Here is a 17,749-nt window from a genome sequence, read left to right as displayed (position 1 = left end):
ATTAATTTTCACAAGATGGTCATGCAATGTGTACCCGTTGATGGTCCAGTGAGTCTTACCATCGATACTTTGATTGCGTTCTTTCTCTTTCTCCTCCTCCTCCAGTTCCTCCTTTGTTTTTCCGTCCGAATCCGTTCCCACCTCACCCTCCGTCTTTTCCTGAGATTCTTTGTTTGTTGTTTTCTCTGTTGGCGTATTTGTCTCCTCGCCTCCTGCCCTGTACGGCGTAAATCGTGTGGTGTTTCTTAGAGATGGAATGACCGGTCTCCCCAGCTCAGGAATCTTTATCGTATGGTTTCCCCTCTCAATGTCATTGCTATCAGTTGTGTCCGTCTTGTTCTCTCTCAGCTTGTGTTCAGATATCTCCACTGCATTCTCTCGCTCGGATGGGACTGTCTCCTTGGTGTCATTTGGGCCGACTTTTTCCCCATCTTTGCTTTGATCCACCTGCTCTTCTTTTTTCTCCTTCTCTTCTTGCCCCTTGTCTCTTATCACTACTATTTCTGTGAACTTTCCTATCTCCTGAATGCCATCTTTGCCCCCCTTGGCATCTGGCCTTCCATCCTCTTCTGATGTCCTCTCTGGCAGCCTTGGTACCTTGGGGTCTTTCTTTTCAAGAGTGTCTAGGCTGTTGTCTGTGTCTTTGGTGGCCACTTTATCATTGCTACCTTCTGTTGGTTTTTCCACACCAGTGTTTCCATCTTCAGTGTTGCCTACTTTATCGTCACCCTCTTCCGGAGCTTCCACCACAATAACATCTATAGCCGTATCTCTACCATCCACTGCTGTTGTATTTTTGTAGCTAATGTCTTTGTCTTTACCACCCACGCTGTCTTTGCCTCCTGCTGTGTTCTCTTGGTCGTTATCTTTGCTATCTTTGTCTCCCCCTGTGTCGGTTTCTCTTTCCGTTGCTTTGCCTTTGTCCCTTTCTGGTTCAGCGAGTGTGTTATTCACTGCGATGGGGGAGACAGACATAAAAAGAGATCATTATTGAATGGCCCTGTAAACAGCTCAGTGATGCTTTTGTTCAGAGTTGACTAGTCATGGTGAATGGGAGCAGGGATTGACTCATCTGTACTGAGTCATTATGTAGCTTTATCAAATTTAAGCCTCAATTTTCACTCTGCTGCTGTCTTAATGACAGGAGCAAAAGCCCTTCACGCTCCGTTTAGAATTGGCCGCAATCATCCGTTTCCCGCACCTGCTGCTGACCACTATTCAACAATGCATTTCCCATAACTCCACCCACCCCCATGGGCCAGCTGACCACTATTCCGACCCTCCATTTCCCATAACTGCACCCACCCTCCCTGGGCCTGACCTTTGACACAGGTGGCTGGAGCCCCGCTCCAGGTGTTGTTGGGAAGGCAGGTTCTCTGTGAGGTCCCGCTGAGTTTATACGGCCGGTAGCACAGGTACTGGAGAGCGATGATGACATCATTGGGCCCAAAGACCAGGAAGTGGTCCCCTTGCGTTGGCTTGGGTGGGAGGGTGCACAGCCTCTCCACTGGCACTGGAGAGGAAGATCGAGACAATGCTTGCTTGTAAACACTGTAACTGGGTATGTTTCCACTTATTAAACCACCCCTGGATAGTGTCTGGTATCCATTGATGCAGAAATGAGATGCACATGGTTGGTTGTATGTACTGTGTGTGTGTGTGTGTGTGTGTGTGTGTGTGTGTGTGTGTGTGTGTGTGTGTGTGTGTGTGTGTGTGTGTGTGTGTGTGTGTGTGTGTGTGTGTGTGTGTGTGTGTGTGTGTGTGTGTGTGTGCGTGCGCGCCCTAATTGGACTAATTATGAACAGATTAATCACAAGAATGCCAAAATCACTATCACTGCTTGCAAAAGAGTACAATAGCTCACTGTGAATCATAAAATGAATACTTTGGCAAACATAGATTCTCAGTTACCACACTGGGGGGCTGGAGCACTCCAGGTGCCATCCCTGAGGCAGATGGCTGAACGAATGCCCTGCAGCTCAAACCCGGGGTCACAACGGAAGGTTATCCGTGCTCCTGAGTGCTGAAATAGCCCCTCTGTGGAGCCATGGGTGGGCACTGGAGGCCTGCGGCATCCCACCACTGAGCGGAGACACGAACACAAGTCAGGTGTGAACATGTTAACTCGTGTTCTTGGGTATTAACGTCAGTTAAAAGAATGCAGGGTCATTAACTTGGATTTAGTCTGTAAACAATCTGATTACGGGTAGATTTAAGGCTTCTGTTTGATAGACATTTCATAATACAGAGATGTGTGGAAGTGTCATCTACCTACCAACTCAACAACAACAAAAGACCACACATGACCTGAACGAGTTCACTGTAGGGCTGTAGACGAGTACACTCTCAAGACATATTTTGTTGTGTCTCAGCTCCCAAACGCATTAGTCTACCTTGTAATTGCCTCTTTAGAATGCCCAGAGCTTCATAAACGGTGGCCGGCAATCTTACTGGCTCATTAATGAACAATTTCACCCGTCTTAGTAAAGTGTGAACAGCTCACAAGGCGACATCAACATGTGGCTTGTAACTGAGGAAGAAATAGATTTCTTGCAGTAAAAGGGCTTTGGTCAAACTGTTCAATTTTCCACTGCTATAAAACCTGTATTTTATTAAGTGAGTAAGATGGGGCAGAGACTGGTGATGTGGGTATGGAACACTTCTAATTCTTTAGACAATAACAAACTGGGAAACACTAATAACACATGTTGGATCACACGATCTTCCCTCTCTGGTACGGAATGAGCGAGGTAATAGTAACAAAAGTGAAATGGTACACACACACACACACACACACACACACACACACACACACACACACACACACACACACACACACACACACACACACACACACACACACACACACACACACACACACACACAGTACATACAACTATTAATGCTGCAATAATGATGCCATTTGCAGTGAAGCAATTCCTTTTGCGGTTTTGTTGTATTGTTGTGTTTAAGTTGGGTCTGAACCGTGCATTTCTCTGTCTGTGGTTGCACAGCTCCAAATCCACAGAACCCTCCCTATAATCACAGTCCTTCCTTCCAGCATCTCTCAGTCCCTTTTGGGACGGGGAATGTGTTTGGTCATCCGAAAAGAAAGAAAAATCAACTGTGCTTGACCTCTTTTTAGATGGGGGGGGGGCAAATGCTTGTGGACACTGTTGTCTGTCCACAAAACCTGCTGTCTACTCCACTCTCCACATACTTAGAGGAGTCCGAAGGCATGACTTCGGAATGCTAATAAGCTCTGAATAATGACACAATCATTAATTCATTATTACCTCAGTGCCTTTGGAACTTTTAAATACGTTGCACTCCTAAAAAGATTGATTAGGCCACAGAATAGATAAAAGTAAAACGCAGGCAGAGAGATATTGTATCCTTTTTAGAGATGATCTTAATTTGCTACTATATTTTTTGTGTAAAACGTACTTTTAATGACAGGTGAATTATTGTAGATTCCATATATGCTAAAACATATTTAGAATTCTCTAACTGGCTCTGGTGGAGAAAACGGCTATTTTAATTCGGTGACAGCAGCACACAACTAAGTATAAATCCCCCTTTATCCTCCAAAATGATCTCCATGAAATGAGCAGCTGAGACATTCCTCTCGGGCGTAAGCGGATGCACACAGGGAGCACAGAGTGAAATTCCTGCCTTGCTTTTTTTTACGGGCATCTCCTCCGATGGAAAGGCTGGCTTGTATTATAGAAGCAGAATTGTTTCACCATCAGTTTTATAGACTCAAATTTACCCTTGAAACCGAAGCCACCAGGAAAAAAAGAGAGTCAGTCTGTTTTTGCAGGGGCCTCTGGGAGGTGTAGCGGGCATAGAAACACATGCCCAGGTCCAGTCGTCCATAAATAAAATACCTTGCGGACCTATGGAAGTCACTCCAGGCACACCCTCTTTGAGCAATACTGGAAACCGAAACTAACCTGAACCATTTCCAAAACACAACTCGGCAAAAAAAAACAAATTTGGTCAATTTATAGGCTACCTATCTCTTCCTAATTGGCTTTTACTTTTTAAGTCCGACATCTTTTAGCTATCTTCAGAACTTTCATTATATTGTAACATTTTAATGTAGCACTGATTACACTTTTTATTGTCTCCGCCGGAGGCTAACATTGGTCAAGCTCCACGTGACACGTGTCAATATGTTGACACCAATGCCTTTGATTGGCTAGAGGGACGCATGACGAAATAAAATCCTATAAATAGGTGTGTCACTTCAAAAATCCATGTTTTTGAAGTGAGGTAAGACAGGATCAATCAGTCTTGATTGGAACAGTACCTTCCAGTACAAATCACCCGTCCGTGCGTGTGTGTGTCCCTCTGAGAACACCTAACATTGGTCAAGCAAAGGCGCAGAAGGCCAAAGCTAAGAAAGCATACTCATCTACAACAGTAACACAGAAGAGGACTATAGAGTTGAATTGATCCCACAACAAGGCCGAAGTCTTAATACTGTAACAATTGGCCACCTTGATCAAATACATTATGTAGCACTAGAGAAAACTGACATAGATCAAACACACCAATCAACTGCTGAAACTGTTCAAGACAATGAAGATGAAGAAGACAGACAAGCATTTGAACAAACCAGTCAACTACGAGGACTCCCATATGACACATTCCTTCAAGAAGATTTTTTTTAGATGCAGACACTACATATTCAGTCGCCCCTGCAGAACACCAAAAACCACGCGCATTCTACCAAGACGACCCGTTCTACCAAGACGACCCGTGCTATTAAAATAGCACGGGTCTGCTGGCGGAGACTTGTGCTCCGAGGAGCACATTTTCTAGTTGTTATTTTATTGCTTGTTTTTTCTTGTTCCCTTTTAAAGGTAGGGTAAGTGATTTGCGTTGGTTAAAATAATTGTTAAATAGCTCTATATTCTGATAGTACTCATTGCTATAGAGTGTTTGTTCAGTATTAAGAGTCTCCTTGTCTCTCCACCTCTTTATTAAACAGAAAATGCATTTTCGTTTCAGTTTCAGTTTCATTTCCAATTTTATCCAACAAGGACAGAGAACTCAATCAGGATACAGATTAAACAAGTGAAATTGGAAGTGATGACACTAAGAAATGAGCAGACAAAATTGGAACTGGAACACTATACAAATTAAGCTTAAAAATGGGTACTTTCTCCTGATTGGCTGAGATTTTGACACCTACCGAAAAATGAATTTTCTGTTTATTAAAGAGCTGGAGAGACATGGAGACATCTGTTACTGAAAAAACACTCTATAGCAATGATTACTATCACAATATAGTATTTTAACCTTTTAACAAAATACTTTTTGTTTTAACAAAAAAATATCACTTACCCTACCTTTAAACGGAATACTTTACCTATTGTAATTTTAACGTTGACATCTGCACTGAGACAAATTCCATAATATAATACAATGTGCATTTGAAAGTGTCAGAACTTAGGTCCTTACATATTGTACAGTGTGTCTGCTCTGTTTCATATCAGACAGGCCATGTTCGTCAGCTGGTCGACTTGATTCATGATTCATCTGTTAATGCTGACAACACATATTTCCCAAACAGCAGATTGGCTGCGGACATAGATGAGGCTGCCCTGGGAAAGGGAAGGCAGCTGGCCTGAAACCAGTCCAAACCACAGAGCTCTCTCCCATGTGACGGTGAATCACTGTCTGCCCTTTAACAGGGAACAAGAACTGCTAAAGAGCATCCAGGGAAGAAGTCAGATGCACCATTCATTGCTCCTGGATGAGTTCATTATTTGGACTGCACGTCGTGTACCTATGACGCTATTAAGATCTGGTAAGCATCACCAGGCATCTTGTTCTGATACCTTTCTGTGAGTTCTGTGAATAATTACATAACTAAGTCTGCACATAGTGTGTACTGCTAAGTGTCCCTACATTTTTGTCAAAAATCATACTCTGACACTATCATGAAAGTAGCCTTGGGGACCAACGGCTCCCGAGCCATGTGGCCCATAGGTTTCCGTAGCGTGATGCAGCTTGATGCACAAGTACATCCCCCAGCCATGGTGTACATGTACACCCCCTGAACATGACACCAGTATGTCGCAGAGACTTAGCCCCAATCCAACCCTTGATGCTGAGTGCCAAGAAGGGAAGCATTGGGTCCCATTTTTATAGTCTTTGTTATGAGCCGGCAGGGGGATTGAACCCCGACCTCCCAAGCTCACGGCGGACACTCTAACCACAAGGCCACTGAGCTGGCACTATCGGAGCCATAACGATATTGTCACACACAAGTTAGTTGCTGATACCCACCATTCTCACACCTATCGCCTGTGTAGCCAGCCAGACAGGCACAGTGGTACGTGTGGGACGTGTCCAGAACACAAGTGCCATCATGGAGGCAAGGAGAAGAGCTGCATGCTGCAATGATAGATAGATTAGATTGATTGATTGATTGATTGATTGATTATTAACAGTGGTATTAACAGGTATAAATATAGTCAAAGTGTACATAGACAATATATCCCTAGTAGTGTGGGTAAATACAATTTAGTCCATTTGGTTACATTTGTAACCAGATTTTACAGGCAAGCCTTTAGGCTGCAGGTATATGTCTGGTGTATAAAATTAATAATGATACTAATTATTAATATTAATACACAGAAACAACCTCAGTTTTAATTTAACTCTTGTACACGGTTGGAGTTAAATGGATGTATTAACACTGTGTAAACTAGGGCAAGTGAAAAGAAGTATGGTGGAAGCTAGATGTACCTGAGCTCTCCTGGAACGTGGCGAAGAAGCCATCAAAGTTCTTGTAACTGTCAGACACAAAAAGGATGTGAAGGCTGTTGCCAGAGCTCTGGATTGGCGCCGGCCTCTCATTGCCACAAAACCGACCGATCACACGTGAGTTAATGCTATCGCCATCTCGTACTTCCACGTAGTCATAGCGACAAGAGTGGTCATACTCCAGGCTCAGCATCATGAACCTAAAAGTGAAACAAATGAGAAAATTGTAGAGTTTAAACGTAATGAATACAACATGAATGCAACACAGCATGTCTTTTGCATTGTCATTATCCCCGCCAGGAGGCCAGAATGGCCGAAGGCAAGGGATTATGTCTTCGCTTTTGTGAGTCTGTCTGTCTGTGAGCCAGTGAGCAAGCATTGACTACTGACTGGTGTAAGTGCTTGCCCATTGCCACATACTGATAGTTTATAGCACACCGCTTGAAAACCTTGTTCCCTGTTCTTGACTCAATATTGATTATGACTTAAAGTGTTTTCTGTAAGGTACCTTTATTTATTGGATAAATGGATAGTTACAGTACTTATGGATATGTTGGCACACATCGATGGCACACCTATTTTTACTCTAGTTGTTAACCACAAATTATACTTTAAACTGGAGACAGGCGTGTAGAAGAGGAACAGGTAACCAACTAAACCCAAAAAAAGCTCTCACAGATCTTTCATTAATTTATGAGTTTACATTGTAAGCAAAAGACTGTGGTGTCTGGCATTTAACCACCATGTCATGCCGAAAACTGGGACACCGGGTTTTAAGTGATTAAGATTTTTCATTTTATTCATTGATGCACAAACTTGACAAATAGGATAAAACAAAGAAAATGCCTGCACAAAGTTTGAAGTACATTTCTAGTGTGAGTTATTCCAACAAAAATAGCTACAAAAAGTTTGGAATAGATTTCTGGTGTGAGTGTTCCCAACAATAACATGTATCTAATACAATGACATAGTAGGAAAACAGTTAACACATTTCCTTTCTTATTCCACAAGCCAAAAAGGAAACCTTTTCATATATTTTCCATACCATACATCACGGTTTTTCACACAGGCTTAACTCAGATGGAATATGGCGTAAACAACATGATGTAACATGATGAATTTTCAGAAATACTCGGTTGTATTCCAGACTACCCGGGTTTTCCTGGACTATGAGAAGTTGCACCTGGGTTTCCTGGCAGTGCCATCATAGCTGGCTCCATGACACTCACTGGGTGCTTTGCAGCCAGCAAGCAAGTAATGACCAATAACCACAGCTACTGAATATGTTAATAGCACTGGCAAGCGATTTGGACCCACTACAGTGAATAAAACGCACTGTGGTGTAGTGTGGCTATATAATTCACTCCCAATATTACAGACATGAAAGGTTGGATGACTTCTTTTTTGGTAAACTTGCCAGATTAGTAAGAGAATATTCGTCATATTTTCAGCAATAAAAGTCAACGGACAAAAAAGGCAATTCTGAAGATTAAGGAAACAGGCTTCAACTCTATGAATAGACGTCAATTGAGCAATAGCATATGAGCGAAGAATAATATCTTAAGTACACTGTAATCACTAATATTATAAAGAAAACAACAAATGCATTTAGACCGATACTAGGTTTGATGTTTACCTGGTATCCTAGTTTCCTAGTAGCCTAGCACTTCATTGTTTTCTTTGTACACATGCCATTTACTCTAATTGTAGTAAATCTTAATTGCTCTGGATTAGACTAGAGTATCTGCTAAATGGCTAAATTGTAAATGGCAATGGGCTGTTTGGTTTAATTGGATTCCACCAGTCAGAGAATGGATGTCTGTGTGCAGAGCTTCTACCGTACACAAGAAATAAGAAAAATACTTCTCCCTGAAGTACAATAGAATAATGTCTTTGGATAGACATCGAAAGGGAAACAAAGGCTGCATATGTATTACTGTATACTACATTATAGTATATACAGAGAAGGCTTCAACACCAAGTATGACACCATATAATAAGTTGAACCTTGACATTTGATCCTTGTCACTATAGCATCAGTAAATGAATACTGTACCTGCAGACTAAAGCATACTAAGCATACTAACAGCATGATACCAAGTCTCGTAGTTTTATCAAAGACAGACCCTCAGGTCAAGAAGGCCTAGACTAATGAGAACTAATGCTATGTTTTAGTCTTTAGCAGCTCCCACTGTGCTTGTAATTTAGTAAATATTTTGTCTGTTGCCTGTGTATACTACAAGCCATCATTAAGGATATTTGAAAAGTGAGAGTAAGTACCAAATAATGAATACAGGATGGTACAGCCAACAAGTCCTCTGAGACAAGGGCCAAAACTCATTACTTTCCATGAGTCCATCTCTGAACATAACAAGCTACACAGAACAGCACTAGTTCATTTAGTGTTTTTTTTTTGTCTACGAAAAAGATATAAAAATTGCATTAATTCTTATTCTTTTTTTTATTTACTTGTGGAAGTTATTAATGTGTGTTTTTTAGAGGCACACATGTGGCACGACTCTATACGGTTCTTCATGGTTGTGAAATGTAAAGCTAAGCTTTATATGTACAGGGGGATATGTTGTAAATAAATATGTGTATGTCTTTAATGCACAACAAACCATTAGCCTATGTACTGCAGACTCAGCCTGAATGCAAGCATATTACAGTATATCATTAAAACCCCACAAACCCCTGCCTATAAAAAAAAATTATGTAATGGAGAAAGTGATAGAAATAGAACGTTCACGTGACTGAAAAGTAATAGCTTTCCTCAAGGGTTTACATAAGCTCACAATTCAGTCCATGACTTACCTCTTTCAGACATGTCCAACACTGAGTGGAAATTTGAAAGAATGTAGAGCGCCATTAATAACCATTACAGATGGACAACAAATATCCCAAAAACAGATCCATGCATGTCAGAAAAAATAAAAACCTGCATCTGAATTTCAGTTATTTCACTGGTGGAAAAAGTATATTCTTCATTGTTTGCAGCAAGCTCCTTGTAAACCAGTTATTCCAACACTTCTAATAGAACTGGTGTTCAACAGCTAAATGTTTTGTTTAAAACCACTTTCAACCTGCTGTGAGCATGTCATTATAGGTGTTTTTTTGTTTTTCTTTACATTTGATTAAAAAAAAAAAAAGAACTTACAAGCTTGTTGATCTGCTCAACACCATCGCACAACAAAGTATAAAATAAGGTTTAGGAGTTCAAATGTTAAGGAATTGATGCCAAGAACACATTTCTTGTTTTTAGTTATTGTCCCTTCCGAAAAAGCATTTAATTTAATTGATTTACCATTTTGGATGGATTTATTTTGTTTGTTTTTTTGTGACATTTTCAAGGAGCCCTTAATTGAAAAGCCCGGAAACAAGACGTAACAAGAAGAAGGCGTAACTTGGTTTTCCATTTCGATAATAGAGGGAGCACATTTGATCCTTGACGCTATGGGACCAGCAAGTACATACAATACATGCAAAAACGAAAGGACAATGATAAAAGCAGTGGACTCGGTAGCTGACCTGAAATCTATGGTGAAGGGACGGTCCACGTGTAAGGTCCACTCACAGCGGGCGTCGGTGGGGTAACTCTCCAGCACCAGGTGGCCCTGTCGTTTACGGATCACTCCCCCACACTCTGGAACAGAGACGGAAGTAAAGTTATGCTAAAAGAGAGCATATTCCATGGAATGGAAATTCCAACTGGGAGTGTACCATGTCAAATGCTGTAATTGAAGCCACTATTTAATTATATTTTGATTATTATTTTGGTGGTCTGTGCGTGCAGTTACTGTAGTTACCATTCCTGCCCAAAACAATTAGATTCAAGGTAGATGCATTATAAAATGCCAAACAGACAGAAGCATACATTCAATTCTTACATGAGCAGCAAAGACGCACAAATGCTTGCCAGGTTTCTGAAATGTGTTCCCCTTAAACTGGCTCCTTACACTGGCTCCATGTGTGTCAAATAATTAGTATAAGTATTTCAAAATACTACTGTTGGTCTGTAAAGCTGTGAATGGTTTAGGGCCAAAATACATTTCTGATCGTGTGCGATATCATGAACCATCCAGATCTCTCAGGTCATCTGGGAAAGGTCTGCTTTCTGTCCCTAAAACCAAAGATAAATGTGGGGGAGCAGCATTTAGTTTTTATGCATCACATATCTGGAACAAACTCCCAGAAAACTGCAGGTCTGCTGCCACTCTTATTTATTTAAAAACACAACTAAAGACCTTTCTGTTTGCCGCTGCCTTTTATTGAGTTACTTTTCTTTTTATTTCTCTTCTGCACTGTACTGTAACTGTATCTGTTATTTTTGTAATGTTTTTTTATGCATCCTATAATGTCATCGTGTAATTGTGTTTCCTTTGCTTGATGTTCTGTGTAAAGCACATTGAATTGCCTTGTTGAAATGTGCTATACAAATAAAACTTCCTGGCCTTTCCCCTGCACCCCATGGCACTATATTTGCATACTGTGAAAGTTATAATCAGCACCCAAATGTTATGACATCATATACTAGAACATCCCCCCCTCTGTCATTTCATCTTCTGATATTGAACTCCTGCTGGGCATATGGAAACTCTCCAAGCGGGCCCATATATCCCAGGAGAAAGAAAGGAAAACATAACCTAGAGAGTATAATTATGGTTGCAATTGTTTTCCTTTTTGACAAAAACACACATGATCCGATGATTAGTTGAATGAGGAACACATACTCATACAATCTCCACCAGACCAGCCGGGTCGGCATTCAGTGCAGTATTTGCCATGAATGAAGAAGTCGTCTCTGGGACCCCAGGTCCCATTGTTACAGCGCTTACAGTTCTCAAATATACTGCAACCTGAGAAAGACGGAGAGAGAGAGAGAAACAAAGAAACTAATAGGATTAGGGTCAGGCATGGAGATGCAGTCAAGAATTCAAAGCTCAGGTGAGCACTGAAGCATATCTCAGAAGAGTCGCGATCCTGTCTTTAGTGTTGACGACGCTCTTTCCAAACAGCTATGGACCCCAGCGGCCTCCTTGCCCAGACCGCCATGTTTCCTTTACATCAGTGCTGTGAAACTCATCAGGCTCCCCTGCCACTAAAACGATAACGGCATAAACACATGGCTGCTTCCTGAAATAGAAATGCGGAAACAACGCTCCATCATGGCTACTCGGAAAGATGGATATTCACTTTGTGGCTTCTCTATATGGTGACCCCAGACCCTGTTATGGACACAGAAGCGTCCGAAGAAGAACATCGTAAGCATCATACATGTGTAAGCTTGAACAAGACAGGACTAGCCCACGTCTACCACCGTCAAATGTCACTGCGAAAACACATGGCGTCAGTGATCTAGGCAGGGGGATTTATGAGTGCACTACGGGCTCTTTAACAGTAACACATTTCAGTGTTTTATGGCAAAATCCAATGAATAGGTATTATTTTGATTATGAACAGCTGTTTCCCCCCATAAATGTATTAAAAAAAAACATGAACACATGTGACCTGCAAAGAAAACATGACATACTTCCTGTGGCCAGGTGTTTTTTTCTTTCTTTTTTAAAGAAAATAACATGTTATACATAGAATTTAAGGAGTGTAACTTTGTGTGCATGTGTCTGCATCCCTGCATCCCGTTGTGCCAATATCGTGTCTGTACACACACACACACACACACACACACACACACACACACACACACACACACACACACACACACACACACACACACACACACACACACACACACACACACACACACACACACACACAACAAACGTATGTATGCATTCCATAAAAAAATTCCAACAACATTTCTAAATTCCTGCTGTGATCTTTTTCTCTCTTATTTCAGTGAATGTCTGCCAATACTTCGAAGGAAGAATCGTATGTAAAACTGGCCCAGACACACTCTAGATCAAGCAAAATGAAAAAAGGTTTCCCATTAGACCACTTGTTATGCTAGAATTCAAACATCAGTCTAGATGATAGATGACGCTTAGTCTGCCAGCGACCTGGCAGGCTTTTAAAAGACAACAGACCCGGAGATGGAAATGTGGACATGGGCTGGCTACAGTCATAGGATTTATATTTTATGAAGAGAAAAGTCTAAGAAATTTTCTTTTTCTCTTTAGAAATGACAGTAAGTTACAGGGATTTGAATCCTCCTAGGTACATCCGGTTTGGCCGGGCGAAAAGAAATGGGAGGGATAGCATGTGCTACGTCCTTCTGGTGAATCTCCTCACTGTCAGGTGAGAAGAAGCGTCCGGCGATGTCACATGTATTGGAGGAGACGTGCTCGTTTGCACATCTCTAATAAACCAACTAGTAGGGGCGCTCTGGGAGTAACTACTGGAGTGAGTGTTTTGATTGATTAATTCATTGAATACAGTACTTTATTAACAAATTGCAAACAGTACAGCAAGTACAATTACGCAAGCAATGCTGAAAGAATAACACAAAAAGCCCTGAGGGTTTGTTTCCATTGCGTTCCTATATATATTGAATTCATTATCAGGACCTACAATACAAATCATCAATGAGGGAGCAATAAAAGGTAGATTTATAGGGGTGAACACTTGCTGACAGAACTCTCTGGAGGCAAGCTAGAAGACTTACCTGTATCTAGATCCTGTTGCAATTTGACAGGTGCAGGTGCTCTTTTAGGGTTTGAATGAGGGTAGGGAGTCACAAAGTTTGATGGCTGGTGGTAGGGCCTTCCACATTGTGGTGTCAGAATAGTGGAGTATGAATTTGGGGGGTACGAGATCAGTGGAGCTCCCTCTGGTGTTGTGCCCGTGGGCGTCTCTCACTCTTGTGAAGTAGTTTGACAGATACATGGGCACTGATTCCACAAGGCCCATTGCAAGTGGCTGTACTCTGTCCTCTACCTTGAGCCATCCCAGCTGTTTTGATTTTATAGTGACATTGAGGTGCTAGTGTAACCATTTAAAACCACTTAAACCATTATTATATACTTTGGATTTGTGCAAATCTTTGAATATATATTTTTCAAGCAAACATGTTAAACTCAAATCTTTGCTTCTGGAGGTCCCTGGAACTAAATATTTTGAGATGGGGGTTGGCGGCCAAATACATATAATTTTGGGGGTCCTTGACATGAAAAAGTTTGAGAACCACTGATATAACAACATACGTTTTTCAGAAAACTGTTAGGATTTAGAAGACATTTTGTAGAATCGGAACCTCAGGCCTTAATGGGTTAATCTTTGGTTAACTTTCTTGATGACTTTAGTTGCCATTTACGCATTACGTTGCCCAGCATGGTCACATAGAAGTACTGTACACTACGTTGCTGACTGCAGTATGTCTTAGTCTTACCTGGGTGGATAATGCAGGGGTCACATTCATTGATGGCATTGCGACAGCAGGGCACAGCGTAGCCAACGGGGGTCCCCTGGATGGGGCATTTGCAGCGGATGACATCGTACTCACAGCAGCCCCTACACATGACATTCCACTCAGGTCCCGGGCAGTGATTATACAAATACCTGTAGTCTGGAAAAGAGATGCAGTTCAGTGACTGAAACCCAAACTGTGGAAAATTCCGTCAAAAAATGTGAACAACTTTAAGAACAGTGTACTTGGCAAACTGGACTCAACTGGGAAATGCTGTTTATAGACACGTGGAAGATGATTTAGGAGCAAAGGAGCAAAGAAAGGCACAAATGCAAATGCCACAGTAGAATTTCTGGAGTACATTTTATCCATTTGTACACTTTCAGAGTTAATATTGTGGATTTTACTGCATAAGCAGCCGTGGAAGGATTCAGGTCTGTTGTTGTCAAGACTGTGTTTAGGCTATTCTGTTGGAGCCTACAGTACACAGTACCCTTTCGGCCATGCTGATGCTAAAGCCTAATTTATACTTTGTTGTACGACTCTTGCTTGCCAAACTACATGCGTAGCATTTTCCATTTGAAAATCAGTTATTTTCAGCGCATGACACGGCTGTACGACCTCATCCATGCACACGACAATGTATAAATTTGTCTCCAAGTCTCCATTCCCCTGTCTGTGTTTATTTCTTCAGCTGCAGTTCTTCTGTTTAGGAGATAAGCTAACCTCCCCTGTCAGCAGATCTGACAGGGGATACTGTGGGTTTTCCCGAGAATTGCATTACATCAGTCAAGATAATCGCAACATAACACACGGGTTAAATGATTGGCTTGGAAAACCAAAACAAGTCATTAATCAGAAACTGTTTTGTACAGACAGCGACCTTCTCCGCCTCTGTCAAGATTTGACCCAATAAATCAGAGTTTTATCAGGTCGGAGAAGCAGCAATTTGTGGACTTTTCAGACTGAGTGGTCATGGTTATGTAAGAGTGAAGTTAAAAGCTGACACAGAGACAAGTGGAAATTCCACTGAGGTGGATGCGGAAGGAAAGAGGTTCAAACTGCAGTCTGCAGTTTGAAACTTGGCACTGATGTTGTTGATGTGTTCTCCAGACCTTCTAGCGCTGCAGTGTTAAGCTCCTCTTCTCCGGTCATTGTTTAAGATGGGAGGCTTAGTCCCTGTAGGGAGGTCCAGGGGCATCCTCCCCCGTAAGACAACCTTCTGAATTTCATGCATTATTGAATACATGAATCTGAAGCGCTCTGGGAGTAACTACGGGAGATACTCATGCCTACGTTTTGTGGAGTAAAATTATTGTAATTTTTTTTGTTAAGTTATTGTCTGGTAAGTAGGATTAACTTTCTCCCCAGCTAGTCGAACATACACTGTATCTTACCTTTATTATTCATCTTAAATGATTGTCTTATTCTATGTTCGTACTTAGCAGCCTATAATAAGACTGTATGGCACTAAGTGATCATGTGCCGAAAAGGTTGCCCGCCCCTGATTTAAAGTTTGCCTGTGTGGCCTGGATTCCTGCCGAATGACGGGCAAGAAGCTGCTGGTGTGAGTGATGGATCAGTGTACACAGTGGGAGCAAACCAGGGCGAGTCGAGACAGAGACGCTAGTGCTCCTGTCTTCAGACTAAATACCACATCACCCATAATCCCTATATAATCGGCATCATGTTTGTTTCACTCTTTGCTGAATAATAAATGGGAATGGATTTTCTTAAAGAAATTGCACATGGAGGGTAAGAGATTTTGTGCAATTTATCTGAGACCCTTAAGAACCCCTCTCACGATGCCATTGCTCTTCACCTCTTATCTACACTTCTGTCCTGTCATTTGTAGGCCTACTTGATACTCCCCCACCTGACAACCTGCAGTAAACACACATATATACATAGTATGTATATATGTGTGTTTACTGCAGGTTACATCGTATGTATTACATACGATACATACATACATACATACATACATACATATACACACACAGTCCATTACTGGTGTTAATTGTGTTTTTAACACACTGAGTGCTCAGTCAGTAGAGCACTCACCTTTTGACCGCAAGGTCCAAGTCTGAAACACACACACACACGCACGCGTGTGCTTACAAAAATAAGAACTTTGGCACTGATCAGTACAGCCGTTTGCGAGATTAGCTGTGCCCGGACAAACACACACAGACCGACCGCCTCCTACAAAGCCACACCGTAAAAATGTCGCTCCGTGTGTGCACAGTGCACACTATACAGTCTGAGCCTGATGAATCATGGAGTGGCTGCCGACAGTCAACTGGAGGGGGACGTACAGATGTCCTGGATTGGTATGAAACGTCCCTCCCAAGGAGACACACATCTCCTTGGCCTTCTAACAATTATGAAATCATAAATCACATTTCTCTCCAGCCAGAGTCTGGTCTTTTACTTCACTGCTTCAGCGAAGCATGTGCTTTGACATCAATCAAACAGAATGTAGGTTATTGCGACACGGTACTGAATGTCACACAAGGTCAAATTTATGGGTGTTTTATAAGGACAGGCTTCATCCCCAGCAATGCAGCATTGTAATACTGTCATAACATAAAATTACATCATTATATTATTATTAAATTATAAAAACAGTAAACAGTACTGTATAATACAATGAAAAATCCAGATGTGAAAAATGTGGTGGGGCACCTGAACAGCCCCCTCCAGTTTGAATGGGCATGACACCACTGTATCTTACAAAATTAGTCAAACTAATTATTTCATAGATCATACCTCAAAAAGTCACCCCCTTATTGTATTGGTTTAGTCCAAAAGTTGCACTACAGCAGGTATGCATGCACGCTGAGGAGATTTGGCTACATCTTCAATTGTCTTCAATCAATTCCTTTTTCAAACATGTGAAGACCCTAACCCTAACCCTAACCCCAAATGTAATTAGTTATACACACTTAATTGCAATATAGGCATAGTTTACTTGTTGGATGTTGGATAATGGCTAGGACCAGCTATTGCTAGTAGCCATCCCTCAATCCGGTTGTTTAGCCTTCTGGCTCGCTAGCTAGTTACGTGTGCAGGCTATTTAATTCCGCCAGGGAGCGCTTGTTTTGGTTCAATCAATGTCCTGTATGTGTATGTATTCAAATGTATGTATTGAAAGATTTGTTCCCTCCTTCATATATCCATTTCAGACCAATCAAGGGATGATGATGATCAGGCAGTTAAAGATGGTGATTTGTGTGAAGCAGGTAAATACTGTTTATTAAAATGATTTTATAAAACAAATTGAAGCAATTGGCATTATATAAAGAATTTCATTGAGTTAATTAAGATTTTTCCTCATCCTTCCAGATTGACAGAGAAGTTCTTCAAGTAATTACTTTTGCACAGATTTTTACACGTTTTATTGGTTGAGTTTTTTGGGCCAATAAATTTCTCTTAGCCGCCAGCTCCTATTGTCTCCCTACTTTGTGGCAGCCTTTGAGCCAGCCGGGAACAGTTACAGGTTATATGTAGGCCTACTCAGGCTAAAGTGGTGATGATGGATATATCAAGGAGGTTGAGCAGCAAAATAATTTACTGCTGCTTAGTCTGAGCTTGTGTTGG

The 17,749-nt window shown here is 41.5% G+C and overlaps 2 protein-coding genes across 3 annotated transcripts in view; one reads left to right on the top strand and one right to left on the bottom strand.

Moving 5' to 3' along the window:
- Window positions 1-17,749, top strand: part of pdhx (pyruvate dehydrogenase complex component X) — a 408,353-nt gene that overhangs the window by 147,856 nt on the left and 242,748 nt on the right. The window lies entirely within an intron of this gene.
- Window positions 1-17,749, bottom strand: part of pamr1b (peptidase domain containing associated with muscle regeneration 1b) — a 31,083-nt gene that overhangs the window by 5,448 nt on the left and 7,886 nt on the right. The window contains exons 2-9 of one of the 2 annotated variants that reach the window (XM_080437578.1): window positions 14,129-14,305; window positions 11,514-11,639; window positions 10,312-10,426; window positions 6,766-6,983; window positions 6,304-6,411; window positions 1,912-2,082; window positions 1,322-1,513; window positions 60-953 (exon numbers count right to left, since the gene is read on the bottom strand). In XM_080437578.1, coding sequence (XP_080293704.1) covers window positions 60-953; window positions 1,322-1,513; window positions 1,912-2,082; window positions 6,304-6,411; window positions 6,766-6,983; window positions 10,312-10,426; window positions 11,514-11,639; window positions 14,129-14,305 — 2,001 coding nt within the window. The remainder of the gene's footprint in view (window positions 1-59; window positions 954-1,321; window positions 1,514-1,911; window positions 2,083-6,303; window positions 6,412-6,765; window positions 6,984-10,311; window positions 10,427-11,513; window positions 11,640-14,128; window positions 14,306-17,749) is intronic. The other variant, XM_080437579.1, reaches the window with a different exon arrangement.

The sequence above is a fragment of the Gymnoscopelus braueri genome (genome assembly GCF_963280865.1).
Source record: "Gymnoscopelus braueri genome assembly, chromosome: 9".
Taxonomy (NCBI): domain Eukaryota; kingdom Metazoa; phylum Chordata; class Actinopteri; order Myctophiformes; family Myctophidae; genus Gymnoscopelus; species Gymnoscopelus braueri.
Note: the sequence above shows the minus strand (reverse complement) of the source record. Positions and strands in the feature narration are given on the sequence as shown.